Source organism: Ctenopharyngodon idella, chromosome 21 (genome assembly GCF_019924925.1).
Source record: "Ctenopharyngodon idella isolate HZGC_01 chromosome 21, HZGC01, whole genome shotgun sequence".
NCBI lineage: Eukaryota > Metazoa > Chordata > Actinopteri > Cypriniformes > Xenocyprididae > Ctenopharyngodon > Ctenopharyngodon idella.
Genome location: NC_067240.1, coordinates 13,151,803 through 13,177,304, shown reverse-complemented (window position 1 = coordinate 13,177,304; position 25,502 = coordinate 13,151,803). Strand labels below are relative to the sequence as shown.

At 36.3% G+C, this 25,502-nt stretch overlaps 3 protein-coding genes across 6 annotated transcripts in view; all 3 read right to left on the bottom strand.

The window, feature by feature from the left end:
- Window positions 1-139: 139 nt before the first annotated feature.
- On the bottom strand, window positions 140-7,252 carry ccdc61 (coiled-coil domain containing 61). Its single transcript, XM_051876778.1, has 13 exons — window positions 7,041-7,252; window positions 6,240-6,404; window positions 6,067-6,149; window positions 4,558-4,718; window positions 4,328-4,480; window positions 2,842-3,043; window positions 2,656-2,738; window positions 2,335-2,558; window positions 2,170-2,248; window positions 1,587-1,793; window positions 986-1,019; window positions 799-865; window positions 140-689 (listed from the first exon to the last, which is right to left on the bottom strand). The coding sequence occupies exons 2-13, from the start codon at window positions 6,385-6,387 to the stop codon at window positions 595-597; spliced, it is 1,536 nt and encodes a 511-aa protein (XP_051732738.1). The 5' UTR covers window positions 6,388-6,404; window positions 7,041-7,252; the 3' UTR covers window positions 140-594.
- Window positions 7,253-7,737: 485 nt separating this feature from the next.
- On the bottom strand, window positions 7,738-20,260 carry lifrb (LIF receptor subunit alpha b). 3 transcript variants are annotated; one of them, XM_051876771.1, is made up of 17 exons: window positions 19,725-20,219; window positions 18,242-18,367; window positions 17,931-18,112; window positions 17,687-17,837; window positions 17,328-17,594; window positions 16,407-16,536; window positions 16,174-16,298; window positions 15,931-16,073; window positions 15,667-15,817; window positions 15,165-15,226; window positions 14,861-15,065; window positions 14,478-14,771; window positions 12,698-12,865; window positions 12,495-12,608; window positions 12,251-12,344; window positions 12,074-12,137; window positions 7,738-8,675 (listed from the first exon to the last, which is right to left on the bottom strand). In XM_051876771.1, exons 2-17 carry the CDS (start codon window positions 18,300-18,302, stop codon window positions 8,190-8,192), a joined length of 2,697 nt encoding a protein of 898 aa, XP_051732731.1. In that variant the 5' UTR covers window positions 18,303-18,367; window positions 19,725-20,219; the 3' UTR covers window positions 7,738-8,189. The 3 variants fall into 3 exon arrangements, with proteins under 3 accessions (XP_051732731.1, XP_051732732.1, XP_051732733.1); XM_051876772.1 differs by lacking the exon at window positions 12,495-12,608 and having other exon boundaries at window positions 19,725-20,228; XM_051876773.1 differs by lacking the exons at window positions 7,738-8,675; window positions 12,074-12,137; window positions 12,251-12,344; ... (3 more) ...; window positions 14,861-15,065; window positions 15,165-15,226 and having other exon boundaries at window positions 15,667-16,073; window positions 19,725-20,260.
- A 155-nt stretch (window positions 20,261-20,415) lies between these two features.
- rictorb (RPTOR independent companion of MTOR, complex 2b) overlaps window positions 20,416-25,502 on the bottom strand; it is a 33,150-nt gene continuing 28,063 nt past the window's right edge. For both annotated transcript variants that reach the window (XM_051876769.1, XM_051876770.1), the window contains 2 exons: window positions 23,734-23,872; window positions 20,416-23,352 (listed from right to left, as the gene is read on the bottom strand). In XM_051876769.1, coding sequence (XP_051732729.1) covers window positions 23,278-23,352; window positions 23,734-23,872 — 214 coding nt within the window. In that variant the 3' untranslated portion in view covers window positions 20,416-23,277. The remainder of the gene's footprint in view (window positions 23,353-23,733; window positions 23,873-25,502) is intronic.

Here is a 25,502-nt window from a genome sequence, read left to right as displayed (position 1 = left end):
CCTGGGAATCAAACCTATAATCTTGTGTGTTGCTAACACTATGCCGGAATAATAACTTGTATAAATAAAATGAATATCACATTCTGTTGTGACTCTCTATGATATAAGATAATTCCAGAGTGTCTGACAAGAATAGACACAAGCTGAAAAATCATTTTATATATAAAAAGCTTTGTTTTTCAGAATCTCACAAAAACAAAATGTGAAAGCATCTAAAACAGACATTAAACATTCACACTAATCATATAAAAACAACAATGGTCAACAAACACTACTTCATAAAATGTACACAGGAATGTGTTTTAAAAAAAAAACAAACTTGTACATCCTGAGGTCATACTTTTGGACAAGTCTGATATGGCAACAGTCTCAAGAACCCACTTCACAAAGTCAGCATAACTGCATTCTGAGTCAAGCCCAAAAGCTACATTAGGGATTAAGAAAACAAACGGTATTTGAGTCTCTTTAGTATAAATGACTACATGTTTACAGACACCTCTGTACACAGTATTTGAAAGAAATGATTGTCCAAGTTTTTCAGTCTCAGTCTTTGTGCAAAATGCCTAAAGTGACATCTGAATCCACTGGGATTAGTTAGTGTCCTGTGTCGAGGTCCCGCATGTAGTCCTGCAGGGCTTGGAGTCGAGCGTCAATCTCTGACAGGTCAGCACCCGTGTCAATGGATGTGTCTGAGTAAGAAAAAATATACATGGCTTACATGTATATACTATTGGCTATAGGCGCATATACAGAAATAAACAATAAAAAAAATAGTTAAAAGGGGAAAAGATGTGGTACCTGCTACTCTCATCCTTTGTGCTGGGGTGCTACACATTGGTTTTTTGTTTATGTGTCTTCCTCTAGACTAGACGGAGCAAAAAACAGTTATTTAAAAAAAAAAAAAAAAAAGAATTGTAGAATTATTTGAGGCCTGATCTTCACAACATCTTACACAAACAGTCTAGCATTTCACACGGTTACTCACCACAGCTGGACCATTATACACCAGTTTCCTTCCTCTGCAAAAAAAAATAGGAAATACATGTAATAATAATAATAATAATAATAATATCAGACAACATTATTAATTAACAGTACATTATGGTTTTTGAAAGGAGACTTGCGCTCAAGGCTGAATTTATTTGATTCATAAAACAATTTACAATATTTTTTTCAATATAATTCGAAATGTAAGTTATTCTTGCAATGGCAAAGCTGAATTTTCAGCATCATTACCCCAGTCTTCGGTATCACATGATCCTTCGGAAATCATTATAATATGCTGATTTGGTTCTCAAGAAACATTTTATCAGTGTTCTTCAGCTGCTTAATATTTTTGTGGAAACTGTGATACATTTTTAGCAGGATTCTTCAATGAGTAGAAAACCACATTTATTAGAAATGTAATTTTTTGTGACAATGTAAACATTTTTACATTTAAATCTTGACTAATATTATAGGCCAACTGGAAAAAATGCAATAAAAGTGTAAGCCTCTCTGCACCTTGTTTGAACTGACCGCTGATGTCACATTTAACCCAGCCAGCATGTACTTGGATAAGCAACATGTTTTGTTTATTGACTTGCCTGCTATTTAGAGGCTTAGCAAGCTCTTCAAACTCAGCTACTGATCCTTCAGAAGAGCACCGACTCCTCCTGCTCTCCACAGACACACTCCTCCCCCTGCCAGCACTTCCTGCTCGCATCAGCTGAGGAACGGGCTCTCTGGAGCGTGAACGCCCTCTTTCCATTAGAGACGGTGAAGCCAACATGTCCCTTCTAATCTTCCTCTGACTGTTGGAAACAAAAACAGACCTCATGTACATCTTTAAAAGGTAGGAAACGAGTCCAGTTGCCTACAGATAAATTCTACCAGATAACTTTTATTGTCTTATCACTCTCATCTCAAAAATCCTACAGACTTTTTTCTTGCATTGATGTGCCAGATTCATGACTGAGGATCAACAATTTGAGAAAACGGATTCATGCAACGGACAAATAGAGTTTATGGTTCACACCTTTTAAAGTAAACCATATTCCTGCTCACAGACAGGGCAATGCTTGTAGGAAAAAAGACAACAAATAAAACACAAAACAGAAGAAACACAGCAGAAAATATAACTTGGGGAAAAAAAAACCCCTTTAAACTGAAAAGGTGAAAGGGTCTTACTTCTTTAGTTCAGCCTCTTTTTGACGCCGTTGTCGGTCTTGGATGTAGGCTGTAGGGTCAAACCGAGGCACCCGCGACCCTGTCATGAGAGAAAATAAGACTTGAATCAAACTGGGCCTAAAAAAGGCCTCTACATTTGTTTCTACACTTTGACCATGAAGAGACCTGTCGGAGATGGTGAGGGTCTTGCGATACAATTCCGAGGCCCTGAAGAGTCTGCTCTCCTAACTCTCTCCTCTGACCTCCGACCCCTGTCCTCCATCCTCTCCCTCGACCCTGAGCGTGCTCTTACCCCTACACGGGTCAAACTGCGCTCTCTGGATAAAGACCGATGAACCTCCCCGTCACACCTGAGCCCACTTCGGCCAGACATGACTGGAGTCGCCCGACTGTCAAGAGGAAGAATGAGATGATTAACATGATTAAAAAAATTAAATAAGAAAATATATGCAATAAAAAGGACACAGATAGCAACTCAAAGCTTACCCACGTCGTAACAATGCCAACTCAGTGGTCAAACTTTTAACTCGTATCCGAAGAGCCCGTTCTGAAGCCCTGAGTTCCTCCAACTACCAACGAGAATAATTTTGAATATTTAAGTGGGAGCTAATGACTGAGCAGTGTCAGTTTATCTATCTCATTACCATACAATAATAATCTCATTAGACACACCTGTTCCAGTAGGAGGCGCTGTTCCTGGCCCCTCTTGCTTGCAGACCGTTGGCTTTTTGCCCTTTCCGTCAGCAGCTGTTCCTCCAGGCTGCGCACTGCCTCTCTGAGCCCATGAGCCCCAGGAGTAGAACCGGCCCCTACCATCTGTAGACGATCCAGAGCCTTGGCCAAGGCCTCCTTTTCATCTCTCACCAAAGCCAACCTGATAAGACATAAACCACATAAAACACGAGAGAAACCACAAAATTCAGTTTTTACACTTAGTGGGTAAAAATGTTGAAATATTTTTTAGATTTTAAGTTTAAACTTGTAGAATATTATGTCAACCCAAACATAAAATGCAAAATGATGCAGATTTTTAAGATTTTATTCCCAGTATTTAACTAAATTGAATGTTTTTAAATGTAGTTTTTCTGTTTAGATATTTTGTTATTTGTGACATACTAATTTAAAAGCAATAAATAAAAAAAAAAATTCCAAAACCTTATATTAATAGCAAAATTTAAAAAATTAAAAAAAAAAAAAAAAAGCATAGCTCACCCAAAAATGAAAAATCCTCTACTCACTCTCACGTTGATTCTGTATGCTTTTATTTCTGCTATGGGCAACAAAAGATTTTTTTCTTCCACTCAATCATTTTTTTTCCTCCATACAAGTCAATGGTAACCAAAATGGTTTGGTTACCAACATTCTTTATAGTGTTAGTTCACCCACAAATTAAATTTCTGTCATTAATTACTCACCCTCATGTTGTTCCAAACCAGTAAGACCTTCGTTCATCTTCGGAACACAAATTAAGATATTTTTGATGAAATCTGAGGTTATCTGAACCACACATAAGCAGCAACTTCATTGCACCTTTTGAGGTCCAGAAATGTAGTAAAGATATTGTTAAAATAGCCCATTTGACTGCAGTGGTTCAACCTTAATGTTATGAAGCGACAAGAATACTTTTTGTGCACAAAAACGAAACAGAAATAATGACTTTATTCAACTATTTCTTCTAATACTGAGCCGGCGTTCGAACGTAAACACGGAAGCGCTGTACTGTGTTCACTACGTCAACTGCGTATGAGACTGACGGGGAGAGAAGAAATTGTTAAATGACGTTGCAATGACGTTGTTGCCCATGTGTGGTTCAGAAACCCTTGGATTTCATCAAAAATATCTTAATTTTTTTCAAAGATGAACAAAGGTCTTACTGGTGTGGAACAACATGAGGGTAAGTAATGACAGAAATTAAATTTTTGGGTGAACCGTTTAAAATATTTTCTTTTATGTTCCACAGAGCAAAATAACATTGTACAGGTTTGAAAAGACATGAGGGTGATTAAATGATGACAAAATTTTACATTTTTGTGCACAGGGTTTTTTTTTTTCTTTCTTATATTGTGCTGACTCTGTCCTGTGCACCTGCCCGCAACTATGCAGGTGTGCAAGGAGTTTTTAATTTACATATTACATAAAAAAAATAAAAAAAACTGACTCTGCACGGAGCCTGCGTGTTTCCTGGTCTGATACTTTGTGGTCTCCTCTCACTCCCAGTGTTTTCAGCTCGGCCCTCAGAGCTCTGATCTCTTTCTGAAGCTCTGCAGGATCAGGTTTGCCAAGATATGGAAGTGGAAGAGGATAATGTATCCTAAATAAAAATAAATACATTAAAAACTGCTCTGTTTTGTGAGTGATCAAAGCAGACTGAGTGATCAAACTACAGACCTGTCAAACTCCACAGTGTAGATGAGGATGAGGTATCGTTTAGCACTGAGAGCAGGAGACTGCGGCTGAGCACGAGGTCGGCCAACTACACCTGCCTTTCTGTTCCGTAAAAGCTCAAGGTCGGAATAGGTCAAGAGGTCAAGGGTCACTGATTCACTGGACTGCAAAAGAGAAAGCAAATTGGATTTATTCTTAACAGAGAAGACTGGTTAATCATTTTAAAGCCATTTTTTCTGTTGCCAATAATTCAATAAGTGCATAGAAGCACATTTAACTGAAATCTAACCGAAACTGTGGCATGACTGTGATATAAAATCGCAAAGGTGTTTTCAGTGTCTCAGAGTGGCTCGGTTCACAGTAAATGCTACTCCACACAAACCCATCTGCATCTGCTCTACTTTTTGGCAGCTTATAACATACATTTGAGAACAGAACAGGCACTACCATTTTCCCAAACTTGATAAGCGCTTAGAAACCAGCTGTTTAAAAGAGAAGCTTCAAGGGCTGACTGTGGTTTTTCACCAAAATAAAAGCTTAAAGGGATAGTTCACCCAAAAATTAAAATTCTGTTGTCATTTTCTCACCATCAATTTGTTCCAAACCTGTATGAATTTCTTTCTTCTGCTGAACACAAACAAAGATATTTTGAAGAATTTCGTAAACCAAACAGTTGATGGACCCCATTGACTTCCATAGTATTTTTTTTTCTCCATACTATGGAAGTCAGTGGGGTCCATCAACTGTTTGGTTAACCATATTCTTCAAAATATCTTCTTTTGTGTTTAGCAGAAGAAAGAAATTCATACAGGTTTAGAACAAATTGATGGTGAGTAAATGACAACAGAATTTTAATTTTTGGGTGCACTATCCCTTTAAGGGGACATTTACACATAAGTTTTTCCATTGCGCTACTTTTACGTTGTTTTTTAATGTAAAGATGCTAAATGGACGTGTTTAACTGTTGCACTCTTGTCTTTTGCAGTGCCTCATGCATGATGCAGAGTTACAAAAACGTGGCGCTCAGGATAAAATAAGTTAAAAATGTGTCTTCAGACTTGCGGCTTTTTTCTCTCACTCCACTGACCTGCGTCTCATGTTTTTAACCTCAAAAATGTGTTTGTGTGAATGGAAGAAAATTAAGATATTAAGACAGTTGTGCTGTAAAATAAAGTTCTATTATCTTTCTTAATTTTTGTTTTAGAGTGAATTATTACAATATTAGCAATGTTTTATATTTTCTTTAGTATTTTTTATTAGTACTACATAATAATAATAATTATTATTATTATTATATTGCAATATTTATATACAGAACAATTTTTTTGGCCAAACTCTGCAGCCCTACAAACAAGCACAGCAAACCAGAAGCAAAAAGAAATCATTTTAAATATTTTTTTTTTTATAGGAGAGGGGTAAAAAAAATCCCAAATTGTGCAGCCCTAGTGCATTTACTGTCTTGACAAGCATTAAGAACACAATTACATTAAATATTATTTTTTATGGACTTACCTTGTTGACGGCAGACTCAAGCATGCTACAGAATACCGGAAACTGTTTAAAATTCCCAGTTTTCCGGGTCAGGTCCTCAATATCTAATTATAGAAAGAAAAAAATGTATAATGACATAGAATAACATTTCAAGCAGGCAAACACCGAATATCAGTTTTAAAAGCTCAACTTACAGGCAGGATCAAACTCTCCTCTCCACTGGTCCGCTGTAACAACATCTGAAATCTCTACGATTAGTAACCGCTCCGCCAACTCGACCTTGACAGCAAATTCAGCCCCCCGAAATTTCATTTCGTCCTGCACAACTGTGCCAACCTCCATTGCTTGCCAGTGACAGCCTAACAGAATCATTGCACATGATCAATGCAGTTCATAGTAATGCTCTGATCAGAATTTCTTGATTATAGCCATGTTACAGATAGATACATAGATAGATGGTCTAATTAAACGAAAACATTCATTTTAACCATACAGTTTTCATTAAGATGCACTGTATTCTTTATTTCAGTGCTGTTCATGTCAAATACACACAGACCTGTCCATTACAAATGTCAACTTCTTCACTGCCATGACACAGGCAGGATTTAGGTCATGAAACATTTCAATGAATGACACTCTTATATCTTTACACTTCACTGAATTTCTTTGTATCATAGGTAAATAGAGGTAGTAACCTCATTTATTCATGAATGAATTTGCAACATAAGTTGCAAACTATTAAACAACTCAGCATGTCAGCTAAAAATGATGATGGAGGACTTGCTAACCCTAAAGATTTGCCATAAGACTGTCAACGCAGGGCTAGTCGCACAATAACTCTATAAAATCAATCGCAAGAATAAAAAAATACATCATATGTCATGATTTGGAGGCTACAGAAGAACATGCGATTGCAGAGGATGATAAATGTGCATAAATTCATGTTACGATAGATGCATCTTTGTCCACACACAACTAGCACATTAGCAACATACCCGTTATTGGTGCAAATGGTTTAGGCAGGGACGAGCTGTACGATTAAAAACCTACATTTATAACGTCGATGAAATTTATGTTAGAAACAGAAAGCAGATTAATATCTTTTCTATGCTAATTTAGCGAGCGCATGTTCAGTAAACTGGTCGTTACTGAGCTCGAACAACTGAAAACAGCGGCTCAATGACCGGGAATTTAAAACTCCCGCCCACAACTGTTTACATTGGTCAACTTGTATAAATGTTGAGATTCTATTGGGTGTTCTGCTTGTCAGTCAAAAGGAAAACGTTTCATTGTGGCTACGCCTTCGAAAAAATCTTCACGCCCATAAAAGAAATTTTAAGCATAGATTATACTTTTTTTTTTCTTAGATTTTACCCTGTCAAGCATTAAAAAGATAAATAAATACAAAAGTATCATTGACATCCTGTTCTTTTTGTGAAGCTTTGTAAGAAACTATGAGTCATTTATTTTGGGATTGTCCTTTTGTTCCGTCTTTTTGGAGTAATGTTAATGATTGCCCTTTTTTATCTTATGTTTCTTTATGTAATGGACATGATCTTTTTGTTTTTTACATTAATGGCAAAATAGGGACAAAACAACTTACTTTTGTTAAGTGGGAAGTTTAACATTCCTAACATGCCTGGTTTTACAAACAAGGCTTAATCCCAGACAAAAATGCATGTTTGAGCTGTCTTCACTGAAAACAACTTCAACTAAAGTTGCATTACTTTTATTATGGTTTATTATTATGGATGAAAATGTAAAATATTTGTCATGAAATTGATAGTCTTCAGTCCACAAGAGGGAACTATTGCTCTATTGGAGCATAATGCTAACAACACCAAGGTTAAATTTACAGGGGTCACACATATACATTGAAAGAGTGTGTAATACAGATAAATGTAAATAAATACTATAGTGAAATACAATGCCAATTTACAGAGGCAATTTAAAGAAAGGTCACAGCTTTATTTCACCACAGTACTTAAAAAAACTGCATTTTCACTACTTATTTTACAAGAGACAGTGTTGAGAAAACAGTACAATACCTTATAAATAACATTAATTCACTGGCATAATTAATATATACATTGTGTGCATTACATAGCACTACACTGAGGTCTATCTAGCTATACATTTGTAGGTTATGTTGATTGGGGCTTGTAGCATGCGGAGTCTTTAACAACAAAGTCTTTCTGAACAAAGTTAGGCGCTGGGAGGTAACTATCCTGCATTTCCAAAGCAAGCTCAGATATCTGGGCAACATTGTCTTGTTCAGGAACACAATCTTTCTGAACAAAGTTAGGCGCTGGGAGGTAACTATCCTGCATTTCTAGAGCAAGCTCAGATATCTGGGTGACAGGAATGGTCATATTATAAGAAGGGTTTTCAATAATTGAGGTAAGCTTCTGAGCACAGAGCCATGGAGGAGGATAGTATGAGACATCAGCTGGAGATTCAGATATATTCTGGTAGAAATATTGTTCAGGAAACACTTTGGACTTGAGCTGATGAGAGCTGATGAGATCAAGGCAATGTGTACTTTCTGCTGTTGCAGGACACTCGGAACTCTGGACCTCTTGGATCTCACACTTCATATATCCCTCAGTCATCTGGGTACAATAAATGCCCTGCAAACAGCAAACATTTGTTGATCATAAAGTCTTAGGACAATGATTTCTAACTGGTATGCCATAGACTATACTTTAAAGTGGCCACACAGTAGCAAAATTGTTTCTCATATAAAAGTAAACAAAAATTATATTATATTATATATTATTTTATTATTTTACCAAGTGACAGATTCATTTGCACACAACCTTTGATGTCATCAACAAAAAGAAGCATATTTACATCTATGATGACTATGCACTTTTGCACAAGTATATGGTTTGTTGCATTTTTTTACTGGGATACAAAGTTTATTCCAACTCATTTTTGGCTTGTGACTCACATAATGCTACATGCAGATCATACTAATAAATATAGCTGCAAGCATTTAAGGCCTTTAAGCACATGCATAAAAAGATTTTTTGTTTTATTTAGCAAGCCTGTAACCATCTCAATCATACATGGAAAAGGGCATTTAGAGCCAATACAGGCAATTTACCATAGGAAATATATGGTTTTTAAAGCTTTTTAACGGTTTTCAAGGTTGAGCCAAAAACATAGGACTAGTTCGCCAAAGTTGGTTTTTGAAATAATCTTCAACATTTAACGAATGATTTGATGGATGGACGGCGGTCCTAGAGGCAAAGTTGCTCAGAATGAGGAGTTCTACCATGTGGTAGTGGCTGTACGCGAAAAATCATGCAATACACAATACATGAAGGTGCCGGGTCCGATCGGCCTCCGTTAACCTTGTCTGATAGCTGCTCAAACTTCAGTGGCCGACGGCGGACATGTTTTTCGAGATGCATCAATGTCCTCATAGACAGTCATGGCCCCTTGGACGAAGACACTGCACGAGTCGATCAGACTAACGGTGAAGTAATTATAGCTGTGCCAAAGTCCCTTTAAGACAAGTCATTTCACTCGGCGGCCATCTTTGAAACGCCTCTAGGGCATGCAAGTGCAAATCTCTTTGAATGGGGAAATATTCAAATTCTCCAAAGCTGTTTGCCAAGCTTTCGATTAAATTTCATATTTGAAATCACCAATAAAATCTGACAACTGTCTCATATTTTTTTTTCCAAACGCTCGAATCATGACAAAAAAAAATGTATTTTTTAGGCTGGATCAAGCTAATGCGCATGCGCAGACCTAAATGCGCATCTCTTGTGCCTCATTTCGAAGGCGCGCATCTGACTGTTTCTATAGAAACCGGTGCTTCTAACGGCCGCTGCAGTGACGCGATGACTTTACCAGTCGGCGATTGGCTCTTATTTTGAAGGCGGGACTTATTCCGCCATATTGCGCTTTACACTTTCTCCCATTCAAAACAATACGAGTGACACGTCTTGTGTTATTCTATAGTCTTTGGCTGTGCTCATGTTTTTTCCTGTTATAGCGCCACCAAGTGGCCAGTCACCACGTTTTCCCCTTAAGGCCGGAACACACCAAGCCAACGCCGACGAACTAGTGGCGACGAAAGCAGTAGGGGTGTAAGAAAATATCGATACACGTGAATATCGCGATATTATGTTTGGCGATACTGTATCGATTCTCAAAAACACTGTATCGATATTTATATATTTATTTATTTACATCCAAAATTCGTGGCTTTGTGTTCGGTTTAAATCACAGACTGTGTAAAACCCAACCGCTAGATGTCAGTGTTATGTCAGAACGTAAACTGACGCGGAGCCGGAGAAGCGCAAGGTGAAAGTGCGTGCATCGCTAGTGTTAGCATTAGCAAACCCAGCTCACAAGATAATAGAATTATTCCGCTCCTTCGGTATACAGAGCTGGAGTGTGGACTCATTTTGGCTTCAGCTATAAAGAAGCCACTAAGGAAATCGACAAGAGTCATTTTGTTTGCAAAATAGGCCATTTTAAAATCCAAATACTCGGGAAACGCATTGAATCTGAGAGCTCGCTTAACATCCCGACGTCATCCACGCTGCTGAGAAGCATTTCGATAGAATATGTGATATGTACTGCACGTTTTCCTCTCAGTAACAAAATAAACACAACAAAAAGGACAGCGGTGGCAGCACAAAGAAAGCATCTGATCATAGCGATGTGGATATGATTACACCAGCTCTGCAGTTCAGTACTCTAAATAGCACTTTATACAATAGACTACTTTAAAGCAAGCAGCTTTACAGTATTAAATATAAAACAAACAGTCATTAAGTCATGGAATGGACTATGCACTTTCTGTTGTTGAATAGTTTAGAAATTAAAAACTGCTATACTGTGAACCTTTAAAAACATATACACCTAAAGAATCCTGCAGTCACTTTACTATTTTCCCTTTACTTAGATTGCACAAAATAGTGATTAGTGATATAAATGCAAATGATACTGTATTGATTACATAAAATAAAGTTGCTTGCCAGGTTTTATGCATATGGTTGTGTGTTCTTTATGACTGTTTTTTCTAAAATTAGATCCGTCTAAAAAAACAAGAAATATCGCTTTTCTTACAGTATCGCAATATATCGTATCGTAACCCCTGTATCGTGATACGTATTGTATCGCCAGATTCTTGGCAATACACAGCCCTTGAAAGCAGACTGCGGGGTTGGCTCACGTCGGCAGTGTCTGTCCAAAGTTGCCCTGAAACACCAAACCGATGCTCGACATCCGACGGCCAAGTAGCACGTCATTCTGCGCCTGCGCAAGATAAAATGCATTTCCATTCCAGCAGGTGGCAGTAGCTGAACGGCCAATCAGAATGATCAGATGGCCCGACGGACCGACGAGCTCCGACGCCGATTTAACATTTCGAATCGGCCGAAAAAAAGCCGACGAGGACCAACTTCAGCCGACGGTGTGGAACACACTGAGAAAACTTAGTTGGCCGATGAACAAAAACTGCCTGACGGCCGACCGTCGGCTTGGTGTGTTCCGGCCTTTAGGGACCGTGAATTAGAATTTCAACTTTTTTTTTGATAACAACTGACAATCAGTCTCCAGAGAATATCGCTGCACTGGTTTGGTTCTAATCGGGCCAAAAACCTAGGACTAGTTCGCAAAAGTAGGTTTTTCAAAAAATCCAAAATTCACGAAAATTTGATGAGCATGTCTCTTGTCTGCCTTGAGCCAAGGATTCCAACGATATAAGACACTTGAGCCTAGGCCTAATGGTTCAGGAGTTCAGCCATTTCGTAATTTTGACCGCTGTAGCACCCCCTTCAGGCAGATCGGGGCGAGCCTTGGGTGAGGTTGTAGACGGTGTGAGTACTACCAGCCCTCAAAGTTTCAAGTCTCTACGACTTACGGTTTGGTCTGCCTGATCACTTTTAGGGGAGAATGCTGATCCATGAAAAATTTAACAATTACAATAGGGTTTCAGCGCTACACGCTTCAACCTCTAATTAAGAAAAAAAATTATAAATTATAATCAGAACTAATGGCTCACCTTTGTATTCCATTTCCCTGCAAGTTTTGGTTCAGGAATATCTGGATACAATAATTTCTTCAACCTGGAGGATTTTTAAGAGTGACATTTTAATTGCAGCTGAAAAACGAAAAATCTATAGAAAATACTGGGTTTTTGAAAAGCATGTATTAAGTAATGCTGGAGAATCTTCTATACCATTTTCTCTTTCTGTAGCACAGGACTGTGATGACAATGAAGACAAGAGTTGCTGCACTACAACCCACCACAGTGGTCGCAATCATCTGGTCAACTATGAAGAATTTGTTATGAAGAATACACTATGTTATCACATTTGCATGATGTATATTCATCACTGCTCTTTAGATTTGCTTATTAAATATAATAAATAGTCAATCATCAATGGTATCAATTATATATAATTAAATATCTTCACACATACTGTCTTTTTCCATGACCATTCTGAATGTAGTGTTACCACCATATCCTCCAGATGTAAAGGCACTAACACTGAAGATGTAGATGCCTGGATCTAAGATCAAATTAACTCTACGCTCTAAAATTAAACAAAGTATGCTCAGTTGTAATGTGAATTCATCTTTTAAGGGGTTAAAAAAGTGGATGCTTATCAGGGAGTGAACCCACCTTTTGTCATTGTTGTGTTAACAGGTGTTTTGGAACCAGAAAGAAACGTTACGACCTTGTAGCCCTGTATGAAGCCTTTTTGCTGTTCTAAGGGCACTTCGTCCCAGTAAAGTTCAAGGTTTCTGCCATTCTGTTTACCACTCAGATTCTGAACTGTCCCTGATGGTTCTTAAGTATCAGAATGGACAATAAGCAGATGTAAGCAAAATAGTAAAAACTACATTAAAGTGTTTGAGTTTATTAAAGGGATAGTTTACCCAAAAAATGAAAATTCTGTCATAATTTACTCACCCTCAAGTTGTTCCAAACCTGGATAAATTTCTTTGTTCTGCTGAATGCAAAGGATGATATTTTGAAGAATGTTTGTAACCAAACAGTTGTGAGGCACCATTGACTTCAATAGTATGGAAAAAAAAACTATGGAAGTCAATGGTGCTCCACAACTGTTTGGTTACAAACATTCTTCAGCAGTGTTCAGCAAAACAAAGAAATTGAATTTTTTTTGAAAATCTGAATTTTTGAAACAACTTGAGGGTGAGTAAAAATTTTCATTTTTTGGTAAACTATCCCTTTAAGATTTCCTACATTTTAAAACTACACTCTTAAAAATATAGGTTCTTTATTGGCATCTATGGATGAAGAAACTTTAACTTTAGTTCACCCAAAAATGAAATTTCTGTCATTAATTACTTGCCATCATGTCGTTCCACACCTGTAAGACCTTCGTTCATCTTCAGAACACAAATTAAGATATTTTTGATAAAATCCGATGGCTCAGTGAGGCCTCCATTGCCAGCAAGACAACACTTTCAAAGCCCAGAAAGGTACTCAAGACATATTTAAAACAGTTCATGTGACTACAGTGGTTCAACGAAGCGACGAGAATACTTTTTGTGCATCCAAAAACAAAATAACGACTTAATTCAACAATATCTAGTGATGGTTGATTTCAAAACACTGCTTCATAAAGCTTCGAAGCTATGAATCATTTGTTTTGAATCAGTGGTTTGGAGCTTGTATCAAACTGCCAAAGTCACGTGATTTCAGTAAACAAGGCTTTGTTACATCATAAGTGTTTTGAAATTTCAATGGTTCACCTCTGGGGGGCGTGACTTTGGCAGTTTGATACGCACTCATAACCACTGATTTGAAACAAAAGATTCGTAAAGCTTCGAAGCTTCATAAAGCAGTGTTTTGAAATCAACCATCACTAGATATTGTCGTTATTTTGTTTTTTTGGTGCACAAAAAGTATTCTTATCGCTTCATAACATTAAGGTTGAACTGTAGTCACGTGAACTGTTTTAAATATGTCTTTAGTAGCTTTCTGGGCATTGAAAGTGTTAATTGTCTTGCTTGCAATGCAGGCCTCACTGAGCCATCGGATTTCATCAAAAGTATCTTAATTTGTGTTCCAAAGATGAACGAAGGTCTTACGGGTGTGGAACGACATGAGGGTGAGTAATTAATGACAGAATTTTCATTTTTGGGTGAACTAACCCTTTAACATCCATGGAACTTTTCCATTCCACAGAAGGTTTAGATTTTTAAAATGTTCTTCTCACAAAAAATAAAAAAAAAAAGGTTCTTTTAAGAACAGAAAGGTTCTTTGTGGAACCAATGGCATTGCTGTGAAAACCCACTTTTGGAACCTTTACTTTTAAGAGTGTAGAGTTTTAAAATTGTCAAAGACACTGGCCTAAAATAACATTAAAATACTGAAACAATTAAAGTCTAACAATCCATCACAAGTTATTAAATACTGAATCTTGACTGCTTACCTTCCTCTATAGCATATCCCTCACTCCTCTTTCGAAGCACTGGTTTATTTTCAATGCAGGCATAGACCGAGACAGTACATTTCTCTCCTGACTTACAAGACAGATTCTGGGCTCGACAAGTGGCATGTTCACAATCTGTGATCTTCATCCATTCTACAGTACGTTGTTCATCATCAGTGTAGGTTGGAAACCATTCAACAACATAACCACAAGTGGAATCGTATTCGTCCCATTCCCAAACCATTTCAAAGACACCATTACGACTAATGATTGGGCTTAAATCCACTTCACTGCCTGTGAAGAGTACGTTAAAAACTTAATTCGTTTAAGCACAGCCTTTTCAACCCATTTAAAATTCTTTTGAATATACTTTGAATGCTCACCAGGATAACCCGGGACAATGATTGTAGAAGGAGGAGAAAGACCAGCAGAGTTTCTTGCTGAGACTGTGATGATTTGATCACTTCTTTCATTCCCAAGGGTGAAATTGTAGCACAGCTTGTTTAGACCTACGTCAATTTCTCTCCTCTCGCCTTTGGTAAGTTCATATTTCGTAATTATCCCATGGCTTTGTTGTTGAGTTAGAGGCTTTAAAACATTAAAAAGATTATTTTTATTTGTTCGTAGCCACAAAATGCGGAGCTAAAGCTAAAGACAACAGTGTCAAATCCTATAAATTGCACTTACCTTCCACAGAACACATGTATTTTGTTTAAGATGCTGAAACCAAACATCGACTGCTTCTGGAACTGAAGAGAGATTATTAGTGAGATTTCTTGAATTTGATTGGCCGAGTGGCAGTCATTGAATCACTCATCCGACTAGTTCAAAAACACTAATTCATCCAGAAATTTAACTGCGTGTTGCTCAGAAATGGCTGGGTTGTTTCAACCCATGGGTCAAATATGGGCAAACCCAACTGTTTTTAGAGTATGTAATTTGCTGTGGCTTTGTAATGAACTATTTAAGTTGGCAGAGAAAAAAATAAAAATAAATAAAGAGTCAGTAAAATGTAAGTTGGGTCTACATTGTTACAAGTTACTCAATATGAAAACTTGCATATTGAGGTGTTGTATAAAAGCAATATTACACTTACAAAATTATATAGAACTATAAAAACAAAATCACATATAGTATATAAATTAATGACACTCTATTTTCTAATAATTCTCTGTCTAATTATACTTACTGTGCTCTTTAGTGGTGAAAGTAATATCACTCCACTCACTCCAATTGTAGAAGTGCTCATCAGACCCACAACTCACACTAGCTGTGTATTTAGTAAAGGGCTGCAGATGGTCAAGGACAATTGATGACAGTCCCTTTCCTCTGAAGGTTTTCTTTGTGAAAGATGAAAATGTGTGAGAATGCAAGGTCTTGCAAGTTAAACAGCAGAGAGCTAATACAGAACAGTTATCAATTTGAATGCAAGATAATAACTGATGACACCAACATTGTAAGTGCTTTTACGTTGTAAGAGCATCACTCGACAAATCATCGGAAAGGAAGAATAATTTATCATGTCCCATGTCCAGTTAAGAGTGACACTTCTTGCATAAGCAGTATGGGATAATTTACTGGGTGCTCTCAACAATACTGTGCAAGAAGAAACAGAAGGTTAAATTCACAAATAAATGCTGTGGCCATGCAGTATTCTAAGATACTCATCAATATTAAAATAAATAATCTGTTTTACCCCGGTGTGAGGGGTCAGCTGTATCAGTGAGAGTCTTCACACCAAGAGGATTTTTGGCAATCAGAGTCCAGTTTGTCACCTGCTTTAGCACCGCAGGCAGGACACATTTATTGAATTCACAATTTCTGACAAAAACAAAACACTTAGAATCAGTGAAGATGTGTGATATGAGTAACCATGCATGATTCACACCGTACTTAAGATGGATGATATATTGTCGGCTGTGTGGTTACCTTCCATTAAGTGTGTAAATTGTCTTTGTTTTAACAGCAGTCAGGTGGGTTGCTCGGCCTTGTTCCCAGCGACACTTCACAGAGCTGAGATCCTGTGTCTCACATATAAGACTATGGTCATCTGGGGGATCTGTAGCAGCCAGTGAAATGAAACATTAAGGACAAGACTCAACTTAAAACCCAATTAACACATTTGGTATACACTACAGTTCAAAAGTTTGGGGCCAGTAAGTTTTTTTCTTTTTTAAAGAAATTAATCCTTTTATTTAGCAAAATACTTTTATTTAATTAAATCAATCAAAGAAGAAAATAAAACATTTTCAGCATAATGTTTTAAAATATTTCAAATAAAATCTGTTTTTTTTTAACTTTCTATTCATAAAATAATTATAAATATTACAGTTTCCACAAAAATATTAAACAGATCAATATCAAAATTCTGTCATCATTCACTCACCCTCAACTTGTTCCAAACCTGTACAAGTTTCTTTCTTCTGTCGAACACAAAAGAAGATATTTTTAAAGAATGCTGGTAATCAGATTGACTTCCATAGTATTTTTTTCCTACTATATAAGTCAATGGCTATCGTCAACTGTTTGATTACCATATTTTATCTTTTGTGTTAAATAGAAGAAAGAAACTCATACAGGTTTGGAACAACTTGAGGGTGAGTAAATGATGACAGAATTTCAATTTTCATTTCATTTTCAGAATTTTCAAAAAATAAAAAATAAAAACACTTTTGCACACTCATCCAAGTGGCTTAACCAGTTAAAATGTGGGGAATATCCCACATGTGGCCAGATTGTGACTAATCCTCACATAATGGAAAAAAAAGTCCAGCTGCCTAGCTGTCTGAAAAACAATTCAAAATTGATTTAAATTAAACAATTCATATTGAGTAGGATGTGTTTACTTACAGCCAATAAATACTGCAGAGCCTACTGAAATGTTTTTTGAAATGCCTCGATTAACATCACAGGGTATGTCTGAGGATGAATTAGAAGGGCTGTCAAAGTGAACTGGTTCTGTGATATACGTCCTGTTGCTAATGCGGTTTGGAAATGTAGAACTGGACAATAGAACATCCCCGGTCTCCAGGATGCAACAAAATGTGATGTTACTCCCAACCACGTAAGCTTGATCTTGAGGATAGACAACTAATTCTGTGGCACCAACATCTTTTCCTGTTATTTATAGGCAAAACAGTTCAGTTCAGTTGTTTTTCTCTTTTGCATAATATGTGCATACAGTATGAGAACAACCTGAGGCTACAAACCTTTGTAGGTGTATAATGGTGTCCATTCACCAATGTGATGCTGATCTCGACGCCTAAGTCTGACCGAATGGGAAGTGCACTGCAATGGTATAGGTGAGGTCCATTTCCAGTGATGAAGGGCTGTATTGTCTGGCGTCACATGTATAGTTTCCTAAAACAGTTATTTCATGTTAAAAAAAAAAAAAAAAAACTCTCAGATATATATTCCATTGCTCCAACAAAGAATCTCAAAGAATCAACTTACAGAGTGAACAGTCCTCATCTGTTCAGTACGAAGAACCTCCATGTCATAGCTGACTTTCCTGGATTCATTATTTCCAGCTTTCAACTCATCTCTCCATTCGACGTTCAACACCCATTCACCGAAATCTGATGTGTCCGTTTTTTCTGCATATACTTTCACCTCTTTTATAGGAAGTGAGTGCCCTGTTAAAACATAATTTGAACATAATTTAATTGAATTCTTCTTTTAAAGGTCTCAATTGAAACAATTGAAATGGTGTTTTATTATATATAAGAGTTTAGTGATAGTAGTTTAACTTATTCAATACTCACCATCCTGTTCCGTTTGGCAAATCAGAGAAGAAAGCAAAGCACACAAAAGCCAGACTGACATGATTGAACTCAGAAGATTCTGGGAAAGTAATGGCTCATCAGTGTCTCCATTAGCAAACAGATCTGCTAAGGAAACAAAATGGCTCTATTCAATTAACCAAGACTGAATAACATCTTCCAATAAGGGATAAAATGACAATAAACAAACAAACAAAAATTCTCTAATGGGTTTTAATCTGCAGGACATTTACAAGATTAAAGTGGAGGAAGAGAGAGATAATGGAGTCATAAGGACATGATTCAGCACTCCCATGAGTATGTGCAGTACCCACTGCACCACAGAAAAAAAATAAATAAATAAAATAATAATATTTTTTGTTTTTTGGACATTAGCCCTCCAAATCATTTGTGTGGTACAAATATTTCCATATAACCTACCACATATTCTGATAAAGAAACTCTGGACACTCATGTTGGCATAAAGCATAATTTTCCTTTTATCACCAGAAAGAGATTATGAGCAATGAATAAATAACCTATTTTGACATCTTACTCATCAGGCCATTAAGAGAAACAAAATTGATTATTGTTGCATTATTACTGTAAAGCTAGATGCTCTTGTCTGTTGTAGATGAGACTATCATCAGTTATGATCTGCGGCTATGAAAATTAGTAAACACACTATAGATGGTGAGTGAACAGGCTTCTACACAAATGTACGTCTACGTCATGTTTACCTTAACCATGAGTTAAACATTTGAATATTACTGACAAATCTATGCTCAAGACACACCAGAAACATTAATTTTCAAGCGCTTTAGAGAGAATTGTGACTTAATATGACTGGCACACAAATCAGGCAAAGGGAATAAATAGATCACAGCAAGATCACTTAATAATATGTTAATTTAAAAGTTAAAACTTTTTTTGATCAATTGTATTGTATAGTTTTCTTTTTTTTTTTTTTTGAGGATTTCAGACACATTTCTAAACATAACAAAATATCTAAACATTTTATTTTATTTTATTTTTTTTGCACTCTGGTAAGAGTTCAATTGTTCAGAACGTCTTAGTTGCTAAATTGCTCACAAGATGTGTAAAGATCCATATTACTCATAGGACTTGCAAGTTAAGAGGTCAGGACCATGCGTCTGCATTTTATTTAAATAGGAAGATTGTACAAATTTTATTTTACTAATAATTAATTTTAGCGATTTTTAAAAAAACAAAACAAAAAAACAATATACGGTACAGATTTAATGGAAGAAAATACAAACAAAATGCAACTAATCGCATAAGACAACTGCGCACGGGCAATGCTCATCTCGTCTGAACCGATTCAGTAATAATCAGGTAAGTTACGCCATAAAACACATTCAACTAGTTAACATGTTAAACTTGCACATATTATAGGATCATAGATTTGTGTTACTAAGAACAGCCTCTCCATAAGCAGTTAAAAGTAACGAGAATAAACACCCACCTGTAGGCAGAAGAATCAGCCGCAGTCTTCCTTATATAATTTTAATCCGAAAGTAAAAATGTAAAACTTAAAGCTGAGTTTTAGACAGCAATAAAGTTCACTCGTAGTTTACACCGGAGTACACGAGCAGGAGTGTGAGAACTACTAGTGGGAGGATCTGTGGAAGAGTGCGGGAAGTTACGAGTGTCATGTGAAAGAGAAGCAAGAATAACACGTTTTTATTAACCCCTAAAAGCTGGTAATAGCACGTTAAAACGATTCCCTAGTGCCATCTCGAAGATTTTATACTCTAAATCGATATTTTCCAGCGTACAGTACTTCCGCTGAGAGGATCTACCACTAGACAAAAGCTTAGTAGCAATGTGAATTAAACTACATATTTCACATTGTAAACAGAGCTTTAGCAAAGGTAAACGGATAAAAGAGGATAAAAGAGATTCAAATACTACACTCGTATTAGTAAATTAAAGTATATCAAAATGTGAAACGAACGAGAAAAAAAAAGGGAACGAAGGGGAGTTTACATCAACAGGCTGTTCTGTGGAAAGCTGCAGAATCGTTTCTGTGGAATTCTGCATTGTATAACACACAAATGGCTTGCGCTTAATGATTTGGATTGGGATAAATAAATAAAAAAAAAAACTTTTCCAAGGAACAAAATGCAACATGAATGAAACACTAGAGAAATCTGTCAAGAAAATGTAGGTTTATTTTTATCACGGATGCATCCTTCCATTAGATTCCCAAGGCCCATAGCTAATGCCCCCCAAAACACATTAAATTATAGCTCATAATTATGGAAATATTGTAAGTATGTACAACAGTTTTAGATGTTTTCCCTTCAGGAAAAATATAAATAACACTTCTTGCATCAGTCTCTGCAATTTCATTATTAAACGGTGCTTAAATTTCATACAGTGCTCTGCAAAATCATGAGCCCACTTAAAAGGGAAAAAAAAAAAAAAAAAAAAAAAAAAATCACTAAAAGGTGCAATTCGTTTTAGTTGTACAATGAACAAATGTACATTAAAAATATATACATTTCCTTTACACTCTTAGCATTAATAGTGATGGAAAAACAACCCCTTTAAAATACTTGGAACTTGTTTGACAAACACAAGTGTCATGTTTGCAATAACTGGTGCTTTTTTATTATTTCAAAGATTTTTGTAGACCAGTACAACCAATTCAAAATTATTTTGAAAACAATTTAACACTGGCTTCCGGTCACATAACACCCCTAGTGAAAAAAAAACAAGCAAGAAAATAACAAAACACGATTTAACACAGTGGAAAAAAGACCCACAAAGAATCAGCATTCTGGGATATTTTCAACACACATTCTGATACTAATGACTAATTTTCTGAGAACAGTTCAGAATACATTTGGAGCAGATTCCGGGTGTATTTTGTTCAAAAAGCGTATTTTAAGGGTGGCTTAATCATTGTCTGATGTCCATCTAGTATAAAACCTATTATTGTTATTATTTAAACAGCATCATATACATGTACCACTCAATAGTTAATCTGTTGCTCACTGACAGCTCTCATATTTCTATTATTTAGATCCATTATACTGCAGATAGGGATTAGAATGCCCATGCATTTAAAAGTTCTCTCCAGAATCTTAGAAGGAAATACTGTAACAACTACTAGTATTGCTGGCCATATCAAATGATTAGTTTTCACAATACAAAAAAATAATGGATGTTAAAACCTGAAGCTTAATTCAAAAGCCAAGGCAGGCAAAGGCAGATTTATTAGTTTCTATAATAAATATAACAAGAAAAAAAGGGCAAATTCATTAATTATAATAGAGTTAAAGCTAATACAATTAAGGCAAAATAATTAAAGCTGCCTTAAAAACAAATGGTCCAGCCAAGAGAATGAGTTGATCGTCCTATCTTCAATAAGTCAATTGTGCATATAGAATTAACAGGCACATTAAATAGAAATAATTTAAATATGAACCTCAAATTTATGGAGATCTAACCATTTTTGGTCATGTTTTTTTATGCAATGATAAACTAGATTCATCCAAACCCTAAAGACATTTTGTTACCTCATTAAACCAAAACTGCTATCCACAAAACTGAGAATAGCTGTAATAAATATTGATAAAGTATTTTATATGCCGACCATTTGAATTTGAGCAGAACATGTCATATCCTTTTGCTCAATGGATTGAGGATCAATATCAATCATTTCTTGTCCGTTTAACCTCAAATTTCGACCCAATATGACTGAAATGTTTTTTACCTGTTCAAAATCTCCAGATCACATTCAGGTTAAAAAGCATTAATAGCAATCCCAATGAGAGAATCAAGTACAAAAGTATTTCTCATAACAAATTCTGTTAAATATGTTTGGCAAGTTCTAGTTTTATTAATGCTTCAATAACTAATGCCTTTCTCTGCAGAAAGAGGAAACTTTCCACGAGCAATATTTCTATGGATTACTTGTCATCACTAATAACTTGAAATAGAGAAGAGTAAAAACTGAAAACAGCAACGGTGAAATGCACTTTAACTTCCTCTTTTGAGCTCATTGTCCACAGAATTAATATACAGAGTTTTATCCTGGCTAATGAGCTAAAATGATGCGAAAAGGACAGAGAAACTGCTTGGACCAAACAATAAATAAGTAAATAAATAAATAAATATCTTAATGGTTCAAATGTCAGATTTTTTTGGATGATGTTTCAGAGGTCAGTTAACAAAGTTACACAATAAAACAGTCTACTGCATGATTGTGTAACAACACCATCAAATACATGTTACACACATTTACTCAGGGATTGCTATGTGCTATGTCAAGATAAAAATTGGTTCAAATAAGCAGAAACAACCCTTTCATGAGTCGGGTACAAAAGAGAAATAAAAACTGGCAGTTGCTCATTATTATTACTTAATGATGATTGTCTTACATAGCAAATCACAGCAAGACTGAAGCAGAGTGTTTGCTCAGCCTGGTTGTGAAAGCCGTTTCTTCATATTCTTTAAATAACCAGAATTAGTAACAGAGAATTCCAAAGCCGGAATGTTGTAGTGTTGAGGGATCCGCTGAGGGAAAATATGCTTTTGTTACGTGCAATCAGACGCATACGCCCTTATAAAAGGACAATATTGACTGAACGGAATAGATGGAAGCTGATAAACTTCCTGGAGAGTCTTGAATGATTTTGCTCGCTTGTGTTTGAAATACAATTTGCATTGACTCAGTTCAAATATTTGCATGTTTCACTTTCCGTTCAATGCTATACAGTTCAACGGTCAGTCAGAAGGATTTTTTTGGTTACAACATCCAATGTCTACAGAGCATCCATGTAGAGTGTATTTGTTCAGATAAAAAGAGTTTGCTCTCTTAACGTACCGCTCTTTCTCTCTGTGGAAACATCCCAGGTGACTCTCTCGTTCCACCCAAGTCTGTCCCATAGCCCTAGTCTCTTATTGCGTATTAATCTTAAGCGCATGGTCAGGCCAAGGAAATGGATTGACAGCTTGCTGCTCAGGGAAGAGAATTGTCTGAAAAACGGATCACGGGAAAAAGAGGATCACGGTTCTGATGGAAGATCTACTGTGGTAGACTTCTTGGGCATTGACAGAATGCTCTCGGCCTCCTCGTACATCTATAAATAAAACACAAAAAAAGGTCACAACATGTATGCTTTGTAAAAAAAAAAAAAAAAAAAAAAAAAAAAGTGCTAAAAAAATAATTATTTTGCAATTCCGTTTACAACTAGTGGCGAGAATTGACACACTTCAGCTTTACCTAAGTCCAGAACTGAAAGACAATTTGGATGGAAATTAGCAATATAATATTACAAAAGAAAATCTGGGTTCTGGAACCTTTCCATCTTACTTGTGCAATCTGGATTGTAAAAAAACAGTTTAGTTTCAGAAAAACAATACTGTTTGGACTGTCTGGACTGAAAGAGACAAAAGTTTCAGAAAAACAATACTGTTTGAATTTTTTTGGGCTAAAGAGACAAAAGTTTCATTAATATTACCGGAATGAACTGAACATCTTGGAAGAGTTCCTGAATGAAGCGTCGTGAAGCCAGTCTGAACATGCAGTGAGCCAGCAAGTAAGAAACTTCAGAATACAGGCAGATGTCATCAAATGCATAAGGAAACTTTTCCTTGATTCTGCAAGGTAAACAAGTTCATTTGAGAGAGAACGGAGAAGAAACAATAAACTCTATTAAGCTGTACTTTTCTCTCCATTTTCCCCAAGAAAGATTTCACTTCACATTGCCTCATGAAAATAATAAAAAGGATCAAATCAATTAATGTTTAGCCAAACAGTTGCAGCAATAATTAGTGAAACCTTTGTTGGGAATAGTGTTGTCAAAAAGATCAATATTTTGATACGTATCGATACTGAAATATAAAATGATTCCAATACTCCATTCTGCAGTATCGATACACCGATACCAGCTGCGCCTCCTCTCATTCAGTCGTCTCATTCCCTCTGGTTAAACAGTGTTGGTGTGACCGGGTCTGAATTTTTGCACGGGACTGCGCATAATTCGAGAAGGTGCTAGCTGCAGAGCAAATGGGTGGAGCTTATGTTAGCTCTCCCTCGCTAGAAGTAGGGATGCACCGATCCGCCTTTTTCGCTTCCGATACCTGGGATTCAGTATCGGCCGATACCAATATTCAAGTAATAATAATAAAAAAGTGCTAAATTACCTTATAAACTGTATGCCTCACTTAGGGCTGTGAAGGTCGGCATGACAACCGCGCCACCGCGGTCGTGGAGTGTCACTGGCGGTAATGTGACGTGTGTATATATATATATATATATATATATATATATATAATCTCAAAGGTCGCGTTAACCGAAAATTTTCCGTCATTTTAGCAGTGACGGAAAAAATCTGCAGCCTGTCCGTCATTTTGACAGATTACTGAGGCTGATGTTGCTTGTAACTGTAATTCCCACCCCTGTCCAGTAGGTGGTGAGTGCGCTCCAGTGTGGCAGCAGAGCGCGAGTTCAGTCTCCAGAATAAAATGAAAAAGATGCGTTTGATTACACGCACCCAGTTTGTCCATTTTATTATATATTATAATACTTATACTTACATAATTAAGTTTCTAATCCATTTCGTTTTGTTTTAAATAGTTCGTTTTATTTTTCTTGCTGCTGACTATAAGTTTATGGTCAACGAATGGCTTTTCTGAGGTATATACGTGACATTGTTTGCAACACTGATTAAACTGACGTGATACAGATTTCGGTAAACTACTGCAAATTTCAACATATTTTTTGATTTTCATTCATGTTTATTTCCTTCTGTAAAGTAGTAAAGAGGAAGAGATGATCGCATTCACTCACGATCCTCAAAAAGTGTTCAAGATGAAAACTTAAAAGTGACGCAGTCTTTAACTTCATAATACTTTCTTTTCATAATATAAATAAATGCATAGCCTAGGCCTATTTGTTTATCCTATAAGTTTGTGAATAAATATGAAAATGTGGACGAAATCAGAAGCTATTAAATGTCTTATTAAAATATAAAAATTAAAATGATGCATGGTAATAATTATGACGGTATTTTTACGATCCTGTCCGTCAAAATGACGGCGAAAGTCTAACGCAACCTCATATATCGAAAGTCTAGTGCAACAACTGTAAATAAACCAATCGCTTCACTAGTTTGGTAGACATTCAAAATAAACAGGAGTCCAGCTGATTCCTTCATCCATGACTCATGGCTTGTTTTTCATGAATGTTTGAGTCATATAACATAAACTAAATATATTTATATATAAA

Coding starts and splice junctions, on each gene's coding strand:
- lifrb (XM_051876771.1), bottom strand. CDS start 18,302: ATGTCAGTCTGGCTTTTGTGTGCTTTGCTTTCTTCTCTGATTTGCCAA. Junction 15,227..15,666: donor TTTCACCACTAAAGAGCACA/GTAAGTATAATT, acceptor ATCTCTCTTCAG/TTCCAGAAGCAGTCGATGTT. Junction 12,345..12,494: donor AATGGTCATGGAAAAAGACA/GTATGTGTGAAG, acceptor AATTCTTCATAG/TTGACCAGATGATTGCGACC.
- ccdc61 (XM_051876778.1), bottom strand. CDS start 6,387: ATGGAGGTTGGCACAGTTGTGCAGGACGAAATGAAATTTCGGGGGGCT. Junction 2,249..2,334: donor ACCCTCACCATCTCCGACAG/GTCTCTTCATGG, acceptor CTCTCATGACAG/GGTCGCGGGTGCCTCGGTTT. Junction 690..798: donor ACAAAGGATGAGAGTAGCAG/GTACCACATCTT, acceptor TTTCTTACTCAG/ACACATCCATTGACACGGGT.